The sequence below is a fragment of the Alosa sapidissima genome, chromosome 6 (genome assembly GCF_018492685.1).
Source record: "Alosa sapidissima isolate fAloSap1 chromosome 6, fAloSap1.pri, whole genome shotgun sequence".
In the NCBI taxonomy this organism is placed as follows: domain Eukaryota; kingdom Metazoa; phylum Chordata; class Actinopteri; order Clupeiformes; family Clupeidae; genus Alosa; species Alosa sapidissima.
In genome coordinates, this window is record NC_055962.1 from 37,774,821 (window position 1) to 37,794,820 (window position 20,000).

The 20,000-nt window shown below is 46.8% G+C and overlaps 1 protein-coding gene across 3 annotated transcripts in view; it reads left to right on the top strand.

Moving 5' to 3' along the window:
- Nucleotides 1-20,000, top strand: part of efr3bb (EFR3 homolog Bb (S. cerevisiae)) — a 74,648-nt gene that overhangs the window by 20,951 nt on the left and 33,697 nt on the right. For all 3 annotated transcript variants that reach the window (XM_042095120.1, XM_042095122.1, XM_042095121.1), the window contains 3 exons: nucleotides 7,158-7,234; nucleotides 9,850-9,977; nucleotides 16,989-17,139. In XM_042095120.1, coding sequence (XP_041951054.1) covers nucleotides 7,158-7,234; nucleotides 9,850-9,977; nucleotides 16,989-17,139 — 356 coding nt within the window. The remainder of the gene's footprint in view (nucleotides 1-7,157; nucleotides 7,235-9,849; nucleotides 9,978-16,988; nucleotides 17,140-20,000) is intronic.

Below are 20,000 nucleotides of genomic sequence, written 5' to 3' on the forward strand. Positions count from 1 at the left end.
CACACACACACACCCCACACATGCACCTGCCAGTACAGCATCAGAGAGGAGCGGTCTACACACACACACACACACACACACACACACACACATATGCACACACACAAATGCACACACACACATGCACACACCCCACACACGCACCTGCCAGTACAGCATCAGAGAGGAGCGGTCTGGTCTACACGCACACACACACACACACACGCACACACACACACACATGCACGCACACACACACACTGAGATGCCCGCTCCACTCCACAGATGCGGGCACAGCTGTGCCGTGCCACCTGAGATGCCCGCTCCACTCCACAGACGTGGGCACAGCTGTACCGTGCCACCTGAGATGCCCGCTCCACTCCACAGACGTGGGCACAGCTGTGCCGTGACACCTGAGATGCCCGCTCCACTCCACAGACGTGGGCACAGCTGTGCCGTGCCACCTGAGATGCCATGTGCCCATGCTGCCTCCTCTCAGCAAAGATCAGCCAGAGATACGCCTGTAAACACACACTCAGGTTACACAGCCGCGTGCGTGCGTGCGTGCGTGCGTGCGTGCGTGTGTGTGCGCACTAATTCCATTGAGCGACGTTATTGCCGTTGTACCTGTTGAGTAAAGCCATTATGATGGTTAAGCAGTTTTGCTGCCCTCTCTCTGGTCATCTCATGCCTGAAGACTAGCATGGAGAGGAGAGAGGAGGAGATGAGAGAGGAGAGGAGAGGAGAGGAGGAGGAGAGAGGAGAGGAGGAGGAGATGAGAGAGGAGAGGAGGGGGAGAGAGGAGAGGAGAGGAGAGAGGCAGTAGGGAGAGAGGAGAGGAGGAGGAGATGAGAGAGGAGGAGGAGAGAGGAGAGGAGAGGAGGAGGAGAGAGGCAGTAGGGAGAGAGGAGAGGAGGAGGAGATGAGAGAGGGGAGGAGGAGGAGGAGAGAGGAGAGGAGGAGGAGGAGGAGAGAGGAGAGGAGGAGGAGGAGGAAAGAGGCAGTAGGGAGAGAGGAGAGGAGGAGGAGGAGGAGGAGAAGAGAGGAGAAGAGAGGAGAGGAGAGGAGAAGAGAGGAGAGGAGGAGGAGGAGAGGAGAGGAGAGGAGAGGAGAGGAGAAGAGAGGAGAGGAGGAGGAGGAGGGGAGAGGAGAGGAGGAGGAGGAGGAGGAGGAGGAGAGAGGCAGTAGGGAGAGAGGAGGAGGAGGAGAGGAGAGGAGGAGGAGAGAGGAGAGGAGAGGAGGAGGAGGAGAGAGGAGAGGAGGAGGAGGAGGAGGAGAGAGGAGAGGGGAGGAGGAGAGAGGAGGAGAGAGGAGAGGAGAGAGGAGAGGAGGAGAGAGGAGGAGGAGGAGGAGAGGAGAGGAGGAGGAGGAGGAGAGGAGGAGGAGGAGGGGGAGAGAGGAGAGAGGAGAGGAGGAGAGAGGAGAGGAGGAGGAGGAGAGAGGCAGTAGGGAGAGAGGAGGAGGAGAGGAGGAGAGGGGAGGAGGAGAGGAGGAGATGAGAGAGGAGAGGAGGAGGAGAGAGGAGAGGAGGAGGAGGAGGAGCGAGGAGAGGAGGAGGAGGAGGAGAGAGGAGAGGAGGAGGAGGAGGAGAGGAGAGGAGGAGGAGAGAGGCAGTAGGGAGAGGGGAGGAGGAGAGGAGGAGGAGGAGAGGAGAGGAGGAGGAGGAGATGAGAGAGGAGAGGAGGAGGAGAGAGGAGGAGAGGAGAGGAGAGAGGAGGAGAGGAGGAGAGAGGAGAGGAGGAGGAGGAGGAGGAGGAGAGGAGGAGGAGAGAGGCAGTAGGGAGAGAGGCGGAGACTTCTGACAAAGCGTGTACATCATACTATACAGTACTATCAGAAAATCACTATACCAACTCTATACTAATAACCACTATACTAACCCCCCTATCAGACTGTGGCTGAGAGAGAGAGAGAGAGAGAGAGAGAGAGAGATGAGTGGTGTGTGTGTGTGTGTGTGTGTGCATGTCTGTGTGTGAGACTTCAGGCACTCGAACCATCTGTGTGTGGTGTGACCTCCCGTGTCCTCTGCATGCATGTCTGCAGGGCACTCTCACTCCCCATCAGGACCGGAGCCGGGCCGCATGTGGCCCAGCAGGGGCTCCCCATCTATTATTGTTACATTCACGTCATCCTGCTTGACGGTAAAGCAACAGGAGTGCTCAATGTAGCTCTCATGTTCTCCTGTTCTCCTTTTCTCATGTGCTGTGACGAGTGCTCAATGTAGCTCTCATGTTCTCCTGTTCTCCTGTTCTCATGTGCTGTGACGAGTGCTCAATGTAGCTCTCATGTTCTCCTGTTCTCCTGTTCTCCTGTTCTCATGTGCTGTGACGAGTGCTCAATGTAGCTCTCCTGTTCTCCTGTTCTCATGTGCTGTGGCGAGTGCTCAATGTAGCTCTCCTGTTCTCCTGTTCTCCTGTTCTCATGTGCTGTGACGAGTGCTCAATGTAGCTCTCCTGTCCTGTTCTCCTGTTCTCATGTGCTGTGACGAGTGCTCAATGTAGCTCTCCTGTTCTCCTGTGCTGTGACGAGTGCTCAATGTAGGTTCTCATGTGCTGTGACGAGTGCTCAATGTAGGTTCTCATGTTCTCCTGTTCTCATGTGCTGTGACGAGTGCTCAATGTAGGTTCTCATGTTCTCATGTGCTGTGACGAGTGCTCAATGTAGGTTCTCATGTTCTCCTGTTCTCATGTGCTGTGACGAGTGCTCAATGTAGGTTCTCATGTTCTCATGTGCTGTGACGAGTGCTCAATGTAGGTTCTCATGTTCTCCTGTTCTCATGTGCTCACTTTTCCCTTTCTTCTCTCTCTCTCTCTCCTCTTCTCTCTCTCTCTCTCTCCCTCTCTCTCTCCTTTTGTCTCTCTTTCTCTCCCTCTCTCTCCTCTTCTCTCTCTCTCTCTCTTTCTCTCTCCTCCTGTTCTCTTTGTCCCTCATCTTGATGTTGGTGCAGACTGAGTGATGGATAAGTACCCCCCCCCCCATGCTGCAGACTCAGTGACTGTGTTGTGTGGTTGGGAGAGTGCTGCAGTGTGTGTGTGTGTGTGTGGTTGGGAGAGTGCTGCTGTGTGTGTGTGTGTGTGTGTGTGGTTGGGAGAGTGCTGCAGTGTGTGTGTGTGTGTGTGGTTGGGAGAGTGCTGCTGTGTGTGTGTGTGTGTGTGTGTGTGTGTGTGTGGTTGGGAGAGTGCTGCAGTGTGTGTGTGTGTGTGTGTGGTTGGGAGAGTGCTGCAGTGTGTGTGTGTGTGTGGTTGGGAGAGTGCTGCAGTGTGTGTGTGTGTGTGTGTGTGTGGTTGGGAGAGTGCTGCAGTGTGTGTGTGTGTGTGTGTATGTGGTTGGGAGAGTGCTGCAGTGTGTGTGTATGTGTGTTTGTGTGTGTGTGGTTGGGAGAGTGCTGCAGTTTGTGGTTGGGAGAGTGCTGCAGTGTGTGTGTGTGTGTGTGTGTGTGTGTGTGTGTGTGTGTGTTGGGAGAGTGCTGCAGTGTGTGTGTGTGTTGGGAGAGTGCTGCAGTGTGTGTGTGTGTGTGTGTGTTGGGAGAGTGCTGCAGTGTGTGTGTGTGTGGTTGGGAGAGTGCTGCTGTGTTTGTGTGTGTGTGTGTGTGGTTGGGAGAGTGCTGCAGTGTGTGTGTGTGTGGTTGGGAGAGTGCTGCAGTGTGTGTGTGTGTGTTGGGAGAGTGCTGCAGTGTGTGTGTGTGTGGTTGGGAGAGTGCTGCTGTGTGTGTGTGTGTGTGTGTGTTGTGTGGTTGGGAGAGTGCTGCAGTGTGTGTGTGTGTGTGTGTGTGTGTGTGTTGTGTGGTTGGGAGAGTGCTGCTGTGTGTGTGTGTGTGTTGTGTGGTTGGGAGAGTGCTGCAGTGTGTGTGTGTGTGTGTGTGGTTGGGAGAGTGCTGCAGTGTGTGTGTGTGTTGGGAGAGTGCTGCAGTGTGTGTGTGTGTGTGTGTGTTGGGAGAGTGCTGCAGTGTGTGTGTGTGTGGTTGGGAGAGTGCTGCTGTGTTTGTGTTTGTGTGTGTGTGTGTGTGGTTGGGAGAGTGCTGCAGTGTGTGTGTGTGTGTGTGTGTGGTTGGGAGAGTGCTGCAGTGTGTGTGTGTGTGTTGGGAGAGTGCTGCAGTGTGTGTGTGTGTGTTGGGAGAGTGCTGCAGTGTGTGTGTGTGTGGTTGGGAGAGTGCTGCTGTGTGTGTGTGTGTGTGTGTGTTGTGTGGTTGGGAGAGTGCTGCAGTGTGTGTGTGTGTGTGTGTGTGTGTTGTGTGGTTGGGAGAGTGCTGCTGTGTGTGTGTGTGTGTTGTGTGGTTGGGAGAGTGCTGCAGTGTGTGTGTGTGTGTGTGTGTGTGTGTTGTGTGGTTGGGAGAGTGCTGCAGTGTGTGTGTGTGTGTGTGTGTGTGTGTGTGTTGTGTGGTTGGGAGAGTGCTGCAGTGTGTGTGTGTGTGTGTCTGGGTGGGTGGTGTGCGTGTGTGTGTGTGTTTCTGTGGGATGTTGAGTTTAGTGACTGGTGTTGTTTTGGGGACGGATGTGACTCATCACTGCTGTGGTCTCTCAACCAATCAGCTTCCTTGCTTTCTCCGCACAAAAAGTCAATGGCAAAGCAATTTATGCTCCATGACTTTCCTCAAGGTTTTCAGCTAAGTGGGTGTATGTGTGTGCGTGTGTCTGTGTGTGTATGTGTGCGTGTGCGTGTGTCTGTGTGTCTGTGTGTGTGTGTGTGTGTGTGTGTGTAGTGCGTGTGCGTGTGTCTGTGTGTGTGTGTGTGTGTGTGTGTGTGTGTGTAGTGCGTGTGCGTGTGCGTGCGTGTGCGCGTGCGTGTGTACTCTGCTGTGTTCCCTTATAAGCGGGGGGGGAGGGAGGTTGAGGGGGCCCCAGTGAAAGGAGATCAGAAAGAGAGGAAAGGGAGAACACACACACACACTCCCCTCGTCTCTGAGGGCCTGTCCACACGGAGACGCTTTTTAGGTTAAACGCAGAGGTTTTGCTTCGTCTTGGCCGAGCGTCCAAACGAATCCTGTAAACGCACTGCCCGAAACCGCACTTTTCTGAAACCTGGTCCCAGAGTGGAAAAATCTGAAACCGTAGCCCGTTTGAGTTTGTTTGGACAGCGAAACCGCACATCCTGCTTGCGTATCGATGATGTCATCGCCACACCTCAGCTGCCCTGGACTTGCACTTATAGTATTGCCTAACAATACTAGTTTTCATACATGACATTACCTACGATTACACTCCGTAAGATAAATATCACAACTGGTGCTGCGCAGCGCCGATAGCTTATGACTTGGTGGACTGAACACTGTTTTTCCCAGTGTTTTTTTATGCATTCTAGCTACTGTCAGTGACGCGAGAGAACTTAAGTTATTAGGAAAGTGCGGTGTAAGTTTAGGCTACATTAATTTGTGCGTAGTGCCAGTGTCATTCATTTATTTTACATGTCTTACAACATATATACATGCATTCACAGTCGAGTGAAATCAGATATAAGCATACAAAGACGCTTAGAACTCACGTTAAGCCGATGGTAGCACACTGAATGCAAATGCGCGATTTGATGCAGGCAAACGTATTGACTGTTACTAACGAAGGTTTTATAGCAATATTATAAATGTGGCGACAGAATAGCCTAGAACTTGGGTAAGCCTTGCGTTTAGTAGCCTAATTGCGGTGATAGCCAAAACTAATGTGAATCACGGACTATCCTACAACCAAAGAAAGTAAAGGTGATTAGTAGGCCTACCTGCGTTAGCCAAATAAAGGACGGGACTGCACCCTTCACAAACCGTAAAATAAAGTTTATTAGTTTTACAGTTGACTACAGTTGACAGTTCACCATCAGTCCACACAAACAATTCTGGTTTTCTTGCACCTGCCATTTCGTCGTAGCCTATTCTGTCTGTTTGTAAAGCACAAACTTTGGTCAATTTCTGTAAAGAAACAGTGCCACCTATAGGCCTGGGGTATGAAGTAACGTGTTGAGATGGATCCGTTTGGACGCAAATATTCTTGATACGGTTCCAGGGAAGACGGAGGAAAAAAAGATCGGTTTGGTACGTGTGGACTAGGCCTGAGATGAGACACACACACTCTCCTTCTCTCTGAGACCACACACACGCTCTCCTTGTCTCTGAGACCACACACACACTCTCCTTCTCTCTGAGACCACACACACACACTCTCCTCGTCTCTGCTGGTCGTCCCCAGAGCAGTGAAGCACAGGTCAGAGGTCACAGGTCAGAGGTCAAGCTGCTTTCACATCAGAGCAGGTGAAGTGGACAGAGGCCAGTGGAGATGTGACCATAGTAGGTTGGGGTTTGTGTTAGATAAAGGCCAGTTTGCGGCAGTCTCGTCCGCTTGTTTCTCTGTGTGTGTGTTTGTGTGTGTGTGTGTTGGAGCCTGAGCCGCACACTCACACCAGGAGCTCACCGTTAAACCAAAGCACATTAGCTTCACAGAACTGCACACCGCCAGTTATTTATAGACCTCCCTTTTTCCAAACTCTTTCCCCTCACTCTGTTCTCTCTCTCCCTCTCCATCTCTCTCTCTCTCTCTCACTCACTCACTCACTCACTCACTCACTCACTCACTCACTCACTCACTCTCTCTCCTATGTCTGTCTGTCTCCGTCTCTTATCTTTCCTGTTTTAGACACAGCAGGGCAGTCGTGGCCTACTGCGCTTTGTAACCGGAGGGTTGCCGGTTCGAACCCCGACCAGTAGGCACGGCTGAAGTGGCCTTGAGCAAGGCACCTAACCCCTCACTGCTCCCCGAGCGCCGCTGTTGTTGCAGGCAGCTCACTGCGCCGGGATTAGTGTGTTCACCTCACTGTGTGTTCACTGTGTGCTGTGTGTGTTTCACTAATTCACGGATTGGGATAAATGCAGAGACCAAATTTCCCTCACGGGATCAAAAGAGTATATATCTCTCTCTGTCTCTCTCTCTTTTCCTCATGTCACTTCCTGCCTTTGTGATGATGTAAGATATAGGGCAGACATGTTCAGCTCAGTAGGATGGAACTAAACACTGATGACAGTCATCAAAGTCACAAAATGGCTGTTACTGAAAGATAACGTTTATGTCTTTCCCCTCTCTCCCTTCCAACCCCATTCTTTCTCTCTCCCTCTCTCTCTCTTTCTCTCTCCCCATCTCTCTCTCTCTCTCCCTCTCCCTCTCTTTCTCTCTCCCTCTCTCTCTCCTTATCTGCCCCTGCAGGTGTGTGTGGCTGTTGCGGGGCCCTGAGGCCGCGCTATAAGAGGCTGGTGGATAACATCTTCCCCGAGGACCCTGAGGTGAGGAGCCCATCTGACTGCCCGACTGAAAGCCTGACCTGACTCATAACCACTCAGAGCGCACTCTCACCTCTTACGGAACAACACACACACACACACCTTACCCCTATCTGCTCCACATTCAGATGGCAGTCTCACCTCTTACGTAACAACACACACACACACACCTTACCCCTATCTGCTCCACATTCAGATGGCAGTCTCTCTCTCTCTACTTCTCACACAGAGAACAGATGAAACACACACAAATGACTCCAAGAGGAGAACTCTTTAACTTGAACACACACACACACACACACACACACACACACACACACACACACACACAGGAGTGTTCATGACTCATAGAGGAGAACTCTTTAACACACACCCACAGTGACACAGTAATGAAATGGGGCTTTAATTTTGAGAATCCCGGAGGGAGGGAACCCTGTGTGATGGTTAATCACTGACCATGTCTGTTAATCACTGACCGTGTCTGTTAATCACGACACCAGAGTCAGCTTGAGATCAATATGCACACGCCCTCAGTCTCATCTATCAGTCTATCAGTCTCCTCTATCAGTCTCCTCTATCAGTCTATCAGTCTCCTCTATCAGTCTCCTCTATCAGTCTATCAGTCTCCTCTATCAGTCTATCAGTCTCCTCTATCAGTCTATCAGTCTATCAGTCTCCTCTATCAGTCTATCAGTCTTCTCTATCAGTCTATCAGTCCATCAGTCTCCTCTATCAGTCTATCAGTCTCCTCTCAGTCTATCAGTCTATCAGTCTACTCTATCAGTTTCTGAGAGCAGAAGTCACACCCTTCTACTTCTGGTCCATGGGACCTATTTTTCGAAAACATATGAACGGGAGTCAATGGAATTTGAATTGTGCAGGGTTCTCACGGGTCGTGGAATATCATGGAATTTTGGAAAGTCTATTCCAGATATGGAAAGTCAGGGAATTTTATATTTTTTTGGGCAGTCATGGAATAGGCTATCAGGGAATTTTGTTGTAGCAGTTTAAACTTTAATTGCCATTAATACAAATATTTCCACGCAGAAGTGAGGGTATAGCTGGTTATTAGCTTTATTGCTTGCTTGAGTAGCCCTCTGATATTTTGTGTTGAATTTGGGGAAACCAATTGTTTTTTCAACTGCCGTTATCTGTGATAGTGTTAGCTTAACAGAATTACTCATGATCTATTTTAGTCTGAAAGTTAGCGATTAGTTGGTGTTATCGATTAGCATTGTCATTGTCTGCTGAACCTGGCCATGGATAGCATAGCGTTAGCCTTAAAACATTTACACAAACCGACAGCATGACTGGGATGGATAGCATAGCGTTAGCCTTAAAACATTTACACAAACCGACAGCATGACTGGGATGTGATCAAATGGCCAACTAGCATGTCATGCATGCGCAGCACATTCATTACAATGATAACATTGTGCCTGTGTCACGGAACAGGCAGTTTGGTATTTTCAGAATTATGTGCTGTGTAATGTCAAGCATCCCAGGAAGCTCTTGGCATCTTGTCAGACAGGTTTGAGTTGGTATTTAAATCATATCCGTTGGCATCTTGTCAGACAGGTTTGAGTTGTTGGTATTTAAATCATATCCGTATTTAAATCATATCCGTTGGCAGCTTGTCAGACAGGTGTGAGTTGTTGGTATTTAAATCATATCCGTTGGCATCTTGTCAGACAGGTGTGAGTTGGTATTTAAATCATATCCGTTGGCAGCTTGGCAGGCAGGTGTGAGTTGTTGGTATTTAAATCATATCCGTTGGCATCTTGTCAGACAGGTGTGAGTTGGTATTTAAATCATATCCGTTGGCAGCTTGGCAGGCAGGTGTGAGTTGTTGGTATTTAAATCATATCCGTTGGCATCTTGTCAGACAGGTGTGAGTTGTATTTAAATCATATCCGTTGGCAGCTTGGCAGGTAGTGGCTGTCTGCTGCTAGTGCACTGTTGCCTCCAAGGGACTGTATGGTGAAGGGGCAAATAAAGACTGTTTGCCCTCAGAGGAGCAACGTGAGGGGGTAAATTAAAGACTCTTTACTCCAAGGGCAGCAGGATGAGGGGGCAAATAAACCCCAGGGCAGCAGGATGAGGGGGTAAATTAGAGACTCCTAGGGCAGCAGGATGAGGGGGCAAATAAACCCCAGGGCAGCAGGATGAGGGGGTAAATTAAAGACTCTTTACTCCAAGGGCAGCAGGATGAGGGGGCAAATAAACCCCAGGGCAGCAGGATGAGGGGGTAAATTAGAGACTCCTAGGGCAGCAGGATGAGGGGGCAAATTAGAGACTCCCAGGGCAGTGGGGTGAATTGAAGCCCTGGCTCAGCTGTGTGGGGGGAGTTGTGTTGATCTCCATTGATTGGTATCTCAGTAATCAGATTAATGAGGTCTGAAATGAGCACAGACGCCTGAGTGACCTGCATCAGTAGAGCAGAGGGCGTGTGCTAGTGTGTGTGTGTGTGTGTGTGTGTGCGTGTGAGAGGGCTGGTAGGTGTGTGTATGAGCTGCAGTGCTCTAGTTGCTTTAGAACTTCTCGTTTGTGGTGTGTTTTGGACTTGGAGTTCTGCAGAGTCTGATTGTGTGTGTGTGTGTGTGTGTGTGTGTGTTCAGGATGGCCTAGTGAAGGCCAACATGGAAAAGCTGACATTCTACGCCCTGTCTGCGCCGGAGAAGCTGGACCGGATCGGAGCCTACCTGTCGGAACGTCTGTCCCGTGATGTGGCCCGACACCGATACGGGTAAGGAGGGGTGACGACACGACACACACCAACACACACCAACACACACCAACACACACCAACACACACCAACACACACCAACATGGGAGAGGATGGGCGACGACACAACACACACCAACACACACCAACACACACCATCATGGGAGAGGATGGGCGACGACACAACACACACCAACACACACCATCATGGGAGAGGAGGGATGACGACACATCACACACCAACACATACCATCATGGGAGAGAAGGGGTGACGACACAACACACACCAACATGGGAGAGAAGGGGTGACGACACAACACACAACAACATGGGAGAGTTCTTTTATTTCTGCCCCACCCCACTAGGGACGGCTTAATGATAAGCTTTATTTGTACAGCACCTTTTATACACAGAATGCAGCTCAAAGTGCTGAAGGTTAAGGTGGCCAAAGGCTTAAAGGTCCAGTATGTAGGAAATAATGGAAAATAAACTGTAACCATTCCAAAAATGATCACCATATGTTGTCAGAGAGTAAGGAAACACGATGAATTGAAGTAATGGCTTATTTGACAACATTACTCTAACCCGTAAAACCCATGAAAAAAAATGAGTTACGGGGCGGAATCTCTTGGAATTTTCGTTTATGTTTTGAACGATTAATTCTAGAATAGCGTATTAATAATGGGCTAGCGCGTCCTCCTATTTGGGTTGCCAAATTAGCAAAGGCCAACTGTCAACAGCTGTCAGTTGTAGTCATGAACGCCTACGAGAGGCAGGCAAATTTCCAAAATTAAAATAAGAAACAAATTAAGTGGACATTGGAGGAGCTTCCTGAGATGGTGACGTCTTCGTCAAACGAAGAATATCAAGTCTGACGCAGAGCTGGCCATATTTCTCCACAACAGGTAGCCTAGGCTAAACTTCATCTGCATCGCTAACTTCAGCTAAATATGTTACGTTGGTTAGAGAGGTATTTTTTGTTTTCACTGTTTCCTTAATGTGTAGCTGGGTCATGGTTGGAGAAACGTTAAAGCAGCTGCAGGTCAACTAACGTTACTCATTACATCTGGCAACCCAGAAGAGGCTCGCGTCTGGTAGTCTTGAGAATGTTCATCAATGTTTTGATTTTGGCCTGCAGAACGTTCGGTAACAATCCTACAAATCGCACCTTTTAAGGTGCCAATCCCAACATTCTAAATGTGCTCCAACAAACACCAACAAACCCAACATTCTAAAGGTGCTCCAACAAACACAACGTTTTTAAAATAATAAAATAGAGAAGAATCAATCATTCCTCTTCGTTGCTGCAGCTGTTTATGATCCAATCAGCAACATATCATAAATACTTAGTAGTATATATAGGCTTTGCTAACAAATGCTTAGGCCCCGTTGATGCGGACTCTAAGCGGTTAGCCTTAATATGATCTTAGTATGTGTTGTGATAATATGACTTTACATACAGATGTTTAAGAAACCCAACGACTGGCAGCCTTAACCCTTAACCCCCTACAAGCACACCATATGGCAACTATGGCAAGCCTTAACCCTTAACCCCCTACAAGCACACCAAGCAAGGAAAAACTCCCATATTCCAGGAAGAAACCTTGAGCAGAACCTGACCTTAATAGGGGGAGCCCATCTGCTTCTGGCTGGCTGCAGCTCTAATGGCAGCAGTCACATGTAGAATAATCTGAACAAGTACCGTATTTTCCGGACTATAAGTCACACTTTTTTTCATAGTTTGGCTGGTCCTGCGACTTATAGTCAGGTGCGACTTATATATGAAAAAATATATAATTGAACATGTTTTTAAATGTTAATTTATATTAACTGACATGAACCCTACGTGAAACATTAAGTCTACAGCCGCGAGAGAGCGCTCTCAAATGCACAAGTCCTGTGCACTTTCCGTCAGAGATTAGTGCTTGCACTACGCCTGAAACACACGTGCACCTAAATCCTCAAATTATGGCAGGGATTCTATTTATAGCCGGGCCTCAGATTTGGACAAATAAAAGCCAGTATAATTTTGTTTCAATTTAACTCATAAAAGAGTTCTTCTTAATATTTTATATTGTTGGTTTGTATTGTTGCCAATGAAAAGTCATTTACACCATGAGTCTCCAACACGTTGCTCTCATTGCTCTCAAGCTAGTCGCATGCCGCACCCTTCTGAGCTAGAGGCTGAAGCCTACATTTAAACACAATTGTTGCTGCCAGGCATCAGCCTATGAATTTTATAAATAAGTAAATCATCCATAATTTAAAAAATAACTACATTTAGGCTATCTTAGACATCTTTGGCTATACGGAATAAGGTTTCCCTTGCAGCACAGCACACGAATGAATGAAAGCGCGGACACCTTATCTCGCAATAAGTGGATGGCAATCGAAATTCCCGACACTATGAAACTTAATAGTAAGCCATTAAATACCCCACAGATTTCAGTGGTCATCAGTCCCGATATTTAGCAATATAATCAACAGTCCAAACGTAAATTAAATCTCAAATTAAACATCTGCTTTTGATAGCCTACTACCCATGCCGCTCCAAACGAAAAGTAGGCCTATGTCTCACAATAAAACGCAAGAAATAAAGGACTATATTATAGCTGACTCGAATACAAACCATGGCCAAATAAAGGTGCTGTGCTTTGCGCAGCCTAAATTTGAGGATTTACGAGTCTCCTAAACATTCCTCACCTGTTATCTAGACATGCATGAAAACATTTGAAAACAAAACACACTGCCATGTAATATTTGATCGCTGTTTTGCTACTACTTATCTTTCACGTAATGAATACGCACAGAAAGTGAAAGTAGGCCTACTGTGCGCTCCGTGTCTGTAGCTGTCTGTTCACGTCCGCAATCGAACGTCAAATAGAGAAGTCATCCATGTTCTCTACGTTATAGCCTAGGCGGTGATACTTATGTAGGCTATTTGCAAAATTCCTGACGGTTCCTGATCGCTAAATGTTTGTTTTCCTTTCCTGTCGATAGCGGTTGATGTTGAAGCACCTAGGCTATAATCTGACTTCAGCGGTGACAAATCCTGCTGAGAGAGAGAGAGAGAGCAACGAAAGAGAGGCACCCCCAAAGTGGTCCTGCGCGCGCGCGCGTGTGTGTGTCTGCATGGGGTTCAATTGAAGTCAGAGTTGGTCCGTCAATAGTCCCGCATTCAGGCCGCTCCATTATTATATTAATGTCAGACAGGGTACAGGGTAAAATGTGTGGGAATCTCTCGCATTATGATGGCTAGATTTGCGGGACTTTTATTATTATGCTTAATACTAAGTAATAATTTATTCGCAATACCTGCAATACCGCGTTGGAATTTAGACCCTTTTAAATGTGCATCTTTTTTTCTCTCGCTCTCTCGGAGGTGGCCAGCCAAGCAATTATTCTGCTGCATGCCAGCCTGTGCCAATATATCGTACAAAATGATTGATTGCATTGCATTCTCCACATTTTCTAGCTACATTTTCATGTACCACAGAGTTCAGTGATTTTTTTGTAAATTGCTTTACAATTAGCGTCGGGCCTTGTCAGCAGCCTTCGGCTTGCCTCTTGCCACTATTCACTCCTTCTTCTTCATTAACATTCCCTGTAGAATTCTCAATATGTTTGGCCTCAATGTGTACAGTTACATAGTCTGTCTGTTCTTAGTCTTGGATTTTGTGAAATACATTTCTAAATATCACCTGCTTGCTGCAGCTTCGGTCTGCACGTCAATTTAAACCCGCATCTTTTTCTCTCTCGAGCATTTCATCTGCTGCCAGCTTGTGACTCCACATCGCCCAAAATGCTAGATTGCATTGTATTCTCCACATTTTAGTAACATTTTGGTGCACCTCATGGCATTTTCTTTCAGTGAATCTTTTGCTTTGCAATGACCTTCCTGCCCTCCTCTTGGCTGCCTTCACTCCTTCGTCTTCATTAACATTAATCTTTTTGGCCTCAATAATCCAGTTACATAGTCTCTGTTTTTGGTTTTGGATTTTGTGAAATACATTTCTAAATAAAAGCGACTTATATATGTTTTTTTCCTGATCATGACGCATTTTTTGACTGATGCGACTTATACTCAGGAGCGACTTATAGTCCGGAAAATACGGTAGTCTACAAGGTAAGATGAGTTAACTAAAGGCTCTCTTATACAGGTGTATGATGGTAGAGTAGAAGTGCACCATCATCAACTTTGGCAGGTTGAATTTCCTCAGCTGCCGCAAGAAGTACATCCTCTGGTGTGCTGTTCTGATGTTAAGCTCCCACTTCAGATCATGTGAGATGATGGTTCCCAGGAAGTGGAAGGTGTCATGGAGTATGATGGGGACTAGTGAGTTATGGAGTATGATGGGGACTAGTGAGTTATGGAGTATGATGGGGACTAGTGAGTTATGGAGTATGATGGGGACTAGTGAGTTATGGAGTTATGGAGTATGATGGGGACTAGTGAGTTATGGAGTATGATGGGGACTAGTGAGTTATGGAGTTATGGAGTATGATGGGGACTAGTGAGTTATGGAGTTATGGAGTATGATGGGGACTAGTGAGTTATGGAGTATGATGGGGACTAGTGAGTTATGGAGTTATGGAGTATGATGGGGACTAGTGAGTTATGGAGTATGATGGGGACTAGTGAGTTATGGAGTATGATGGGGACTAGTGAGTTATGGAGTATGATGGGGACTAGTGAGTTATGGAGTATGATGGGGACTAGTGAGTTATGGAGTTATGGAGTATGATGGGGACTAGTGAGTTATGGAGTATGATGGGGACTAGTGAGTTATGGAGTTATGGAGTATGATGGGGACTAGTGAGTTATGGAGTTATGGAGTATGATGGGGACTAGTGAGTTATGGAGTATGATGGGGACTAGTGAGTTATGGAGTTATGGAGTATGATGGGGACTAGTGAGTTATGGAGTATGATGGGGACTAGTGAGTTATGGAGTATGATGGGGACTAGTGAGTTATGGAGTATGATGGGGACTAGTGAGTTATGGAGTATGATGGGGACTAGTGAGTTATGGAGTATGATGGGGACTAGTGAGTTATGGAGTATGATGGGGACTAGTGAGTTATGGAGTTATGGAGTATGATGGGGACTAGTGAGTTATGGAGTATGATGGGGACTAGTGAGTTATGGAGTTATGGAGTATGATGGGGACTAGTGAGTTATGGAGTATGATGGGGACTAGTGAGTTATGGAGTATGATGGGGACTAGTGAGTTATGGAGTATGATGGGGACTAGTGAGTTATGGAGTATGATGGGGACTAGTGAGTTATGGAGTATGATGGGGACTAGTGAGTTATGGAGTATGATGGGGACTAGTGAGTTATGGAGTTATGGAGTATGATGGGGACTAGTGAGTTATGGAGTATGATGGGGACTAGTGAGTTATGGAGTTATGGAGTATGATGGGGACTAGTGAGTTATGGAGTATGATGGGGACTAGTGAGTTATGGAGTATGATGGGGACTAGTGAGTTATGGAGTATGATGGGGACTAGTGAGTTATGGAGTCATGGAGTATGATGGGGACTAGTGAGTTATGGAGTATGATGGGGACTAGTGAGTTATGGAGTTATGGAGTATGATGGGGACTAGTGAGTTATGGAGTATGATGGGGACTAGTGAGTTATGGAGTCATGGAGTATGATGGGGACTAGTGAGTTATGGAGTATGATGGGGACTAGTGAGTTATGGAGTATGATGGGGACTAGTGAGTTATGGAGTATGATGGGGACTAGTGAGTTATGGAGTATGATGGGGACTAGTGAGTTATGGAGTCATGGAGTATGATGGGGACTAGTGAGTTATGGAGTTATGGAGTATGATGGGGACTAGTGAGTTATGGAGTTATGGAGTATGATGGGGACTAGTGAGTTATGGAGTTATGGAGTATGATGGGGACTAGTGAGTTATGGAGTATGATGGGGACTAGTGAGTTATGGAGTATGATGGGGACTAGTGAGGCTGGATTCCTCCTGAAGTCCACAACTATCTTCACAGTTTTTGCAGCATTCAGCTCTAGATTTATTTTTACAGTTAGATTTAGGTTTACAGTTAATGAAGAATGACTCCAGGTCAGGAGAGCAGTGCTGTGGAATAACTGCCACGTCACTGCACCAGCCGCCGTTGATATAAAAACATATTCCTCCGCCTTTCGCTTTACCGGAGAGTTTAGTATCCCGGTCCACTCGAAGGAGTTGGAATCCTGCCAGCTGTACTGCAGAGTCGGGAATCGTTCCACATAACCACGTTTCCGTGAAGCACAGAACAGCAGATGAAGAAAAGTGTCTGGTTTTCCCAGTCAGTAGCTGGACTTCATCTTTAATGTCCAGTGACCGCACATTGGAAAAAAACACCCCCCGGGCCAGTGGGGTTCCGAGGCCCCGTCGCCAGTGGGGTTCAGAGGCCCCGTCGATACCGAGGCAGCCGTATGCGTCGCCAGTGGGGTTCAGAGGCCCCGTCGATACCGAGGCAGCCGTATGCGTCGCCAGTGGGGTTCAGAGGCCCCGTCGATACCGAGGCAGCCGTATGCGTCGCCAGAGATGGACAAGCGCACCAGCTTGCTTCCCTCTCCTTCGGCCTTTCACTTTCCATGCAGCGGTGATTATAATGCCGAGGCAGTGAGGGTAGGGAATAAGTCCTCAGGGATCCTACAGCTGAGGCGGTGAGGGTAGGGAATAAGTCCTCAGGGATCCTACAGCTGAGGCAGTGAGGGTAGGGAATAAGTCCTCAGGGATCCTACAGCTGAGGCAGTAAGCTCTTCTCTAGAGTAAGAGTTCCCTGTACAGCAGGACACTGAGTAAACAAACAAACAAAAACAACAAAGCGCACCAAGATACCGAGGCAGCCATATGCGGCGCCATGGCAACCAAGCATGCTTGTGTGTGTGTGTGTGTGTGTGCGTGCGTGTGTGTGTGTTGAATTCTCTTCTGTTCTTGTTTTGCTCATGGCTGTCACTTTTGTGAAAAAAAATCCTGTTCGATTTTTGAGACATAAGTATGTGTGTGTGTCCTCAGGTATGTGTGTATCGCTATGGAAGCTCTGGATCAGCTCCTGATGGCGTGCCACTGCCAGAGCATCAACCTGTTTGTGGAGAGCTTCCTCAAAATGGTGCGCAAGCTCCTGGAGTCAGACAAGCCCAACCTGCAGATCCTCGGCACCAACTCTGTAAGCTCTCTCTCTCACACACACACACACACACAAACACACACACAAGTAGAGTGTGAATGTGTGTGTGCGCACACTCTGCAGCTGCAGCTGTGTATTTCTCACATCAGTGTATGTGTATGTGTGTGTGTGTGTGTGTGTGTGTGTGTGTGTGTGTGTGTGTGTGTGTGTGTGTGCAGCTGTGTGTGTGTGCGTGCAGCTGTGTGTGTGTGTTCCGTGGGAGGGAGGCGGATCTGTCTTTGCTCTTAATTAGTGTTCAGAATGCCAGGGCATCAAACTTTAATGGCTGACATTTCCCCCCCAGGGACGCCAGGCCTCTAATGGCTGCAGTGTGTGTGAGGCCAGTCCACCTGACCAGTAGCGTGTGTGTGGGTGTGTGTGAGGCCAGTGGCCGGTTGCACAAAGCACCTTAAGTTAAGTTTTTCCCTTAAAATCTGATTTAAGGGGCCCTTAAATAAAAACGGTTGCACAAACACCCTTAAGTTTTCTCCTTAAGGGTTCCTTAACATTTTCCTTAGTATTTAAGGGTTTGTCCTTATCTTGTAAGAAATCCCTTAAACTGTTGCACAAAAGACCTTAGTAGTCTAACTAAGGGGAAAACCCTAAGGGACATCTGACTCTACCTTAACCATTATTAACTGAATTGATGCTGATAATTTAAGTTTATTAACTACTTTTGACCATTCAAAATAAAACCTCTGTTAATATGCTTCCTCTGTTAAATAGATAGGCCTATCAGAAACATGCTGTATTGTTATTGTTTGGTTTACGTAGGCTAACGTTCAGGGGCGCAGGAGGCACGGGGGACATGGGGGATATGTCCCACGCAGTGCTGAAGAGACGGCCGTCGTCCCCCTCACTTTTGATAAGGAAAAAAAGCCTTATATACGCTAAATAAATAATAACCTATAGTGTTTGCGCTAACTATGTAAAACTCCCCATTAACAGCATCACATCACTAACCACAGCCATCTAAGTAGGCCTACTGTAAGACTGCACAGTCTCATATTCACTCTGTTGGATATCTGAAGCCAGTTTGTCTACTAACAACCATCATTAGAGATGCTTTTCGTTTGGAGAGGCATACTGGTAGGCCATCAAAAGCATAACATTTTCGGTTTGGTTTGGGATCTAATTTACTTTTGGACTGTTTGATTATATTGCTAAATGTTGGGACTGATGGGCACTGAACTCTGGGAGATATTTGATGGTTCACTGTTATGTTTCATGCATTTGAAAAAGTGTCGGGATTTCCACCGCTGTGTATTGCGAGACAAGGCAGCCATTGAATAGGGGTTGTGCTGTAATAGAAACCTTTTTGCGTAGCCAAGTAGCCTAAATTGAGTTATTGTTTAATTATGCATGATTTAGTAGGCTAGAATGCCTTGAGTCACGCAACAATTGCGTTAAATGTAGGCTTCAGCCTCTGGCAATTAGCTCGAAAGGGGCGGCAAGACAATGAGCTTGAGAGCGTGTGTTGGAGACCCATGGTAGGAAAACGACTTTATTAATCCAACCAACAATATAATAAAATATTAAGAAGAGGTGTTATTTCATTGACTTAAATCGAAGCAATGTCTTCTAGCGCTGGTGGACTGATGGCAATTGTTGGTATGGTATAGGCAAATATGGGAACCTGCCTTTATTTGTCCGGCTATAAATAGAATCAATCACGGGCATAATTTGAGGATTTATGGTAGCCTATAGTCTCCTGCTCAACATGACATTAGCTGTTATGTTTATTGATAACAAACTTAACTAGCCTACTGATCAACTCGTTTTCACTAGCCTAACTATAAAATACAAGTATATAGGCCTACCCAAAGTTTTTGTTCTAATACATTTATTTCAAACATAATTTCAAGACACAAATTGGATACTTCAGTTACCTTGGTGCATAAATCCCAGAGAGTAGGCTACCACACCCCAGAGTGATGGGCCTTTCTTACGCGTTCAGTGTGGGGTATAAACAAGCTGAGAATTTAGCGGTGTCACGTCTGGCTGTCACAGACATGGGGAGCTCTTTGAAGCTTGGGATAATGTGGTACAGTTACTACAGTAACAGTATTTTATGTAATATTATTAATACTTCTTATGTAATATATATTTTTTTCAATTGTATAAATGCTTTGTTTAAATGCTGTTGGAACAAATAGTAGTTGATTATAAAGGCAACTTTCTGTTGCAATTTTCTGTGTGTTCTGGACTGGTAACTTGTTAAGCCAACATGTTCTAACATTGCACAAATATTAACTGCAGACAGTTGGTCTGAAGGCATATCTGGCGTTGTGCTCATCTCACAGTTTTGACAAATATTTTGAAAACAATCAATGGTATTATCTTAATATTCTGGCAAGTTTAAAATATGATGGTCGAAAGTGGGCCAGAGGTGGCGATCCGATATCTGGAAATCTGATCTCACTATGGGTTTGTGTTCACAATTTGGTCCCCCTCACTTTCAAAATATCTCCTGCGCCCCTGCTAACATTAACAATTCATGTGGATGTCTTGTTGGCCTATGAGCTTCGGTTCGGTTCGCTAGGCAAAACGTTGGTTCACTGATGACAGTCAGGATCATTTCTAACTTGCCAACTAGTATTGTTCAGTTCATGTATTTAACATGTTTTACTTGCTACGTGGATAATTTCCGCTAATATTATTAAGGTAAGATGAATGATAAAATATAAGCACTGTGTTCGGTGGGTTAACTAACGGCATCGCGGCAAAGGCAGTTAGCTAGGCTACAGCTGTTGAACAATCTCCGTGGAAACTATAGAATTTTCATGCCGGAAAATCCCTTTCAGTGCAGTAAATCCCTTGGCGTTTCTCATTAACTAAGGAAACATTTTAAGGTATTCTGT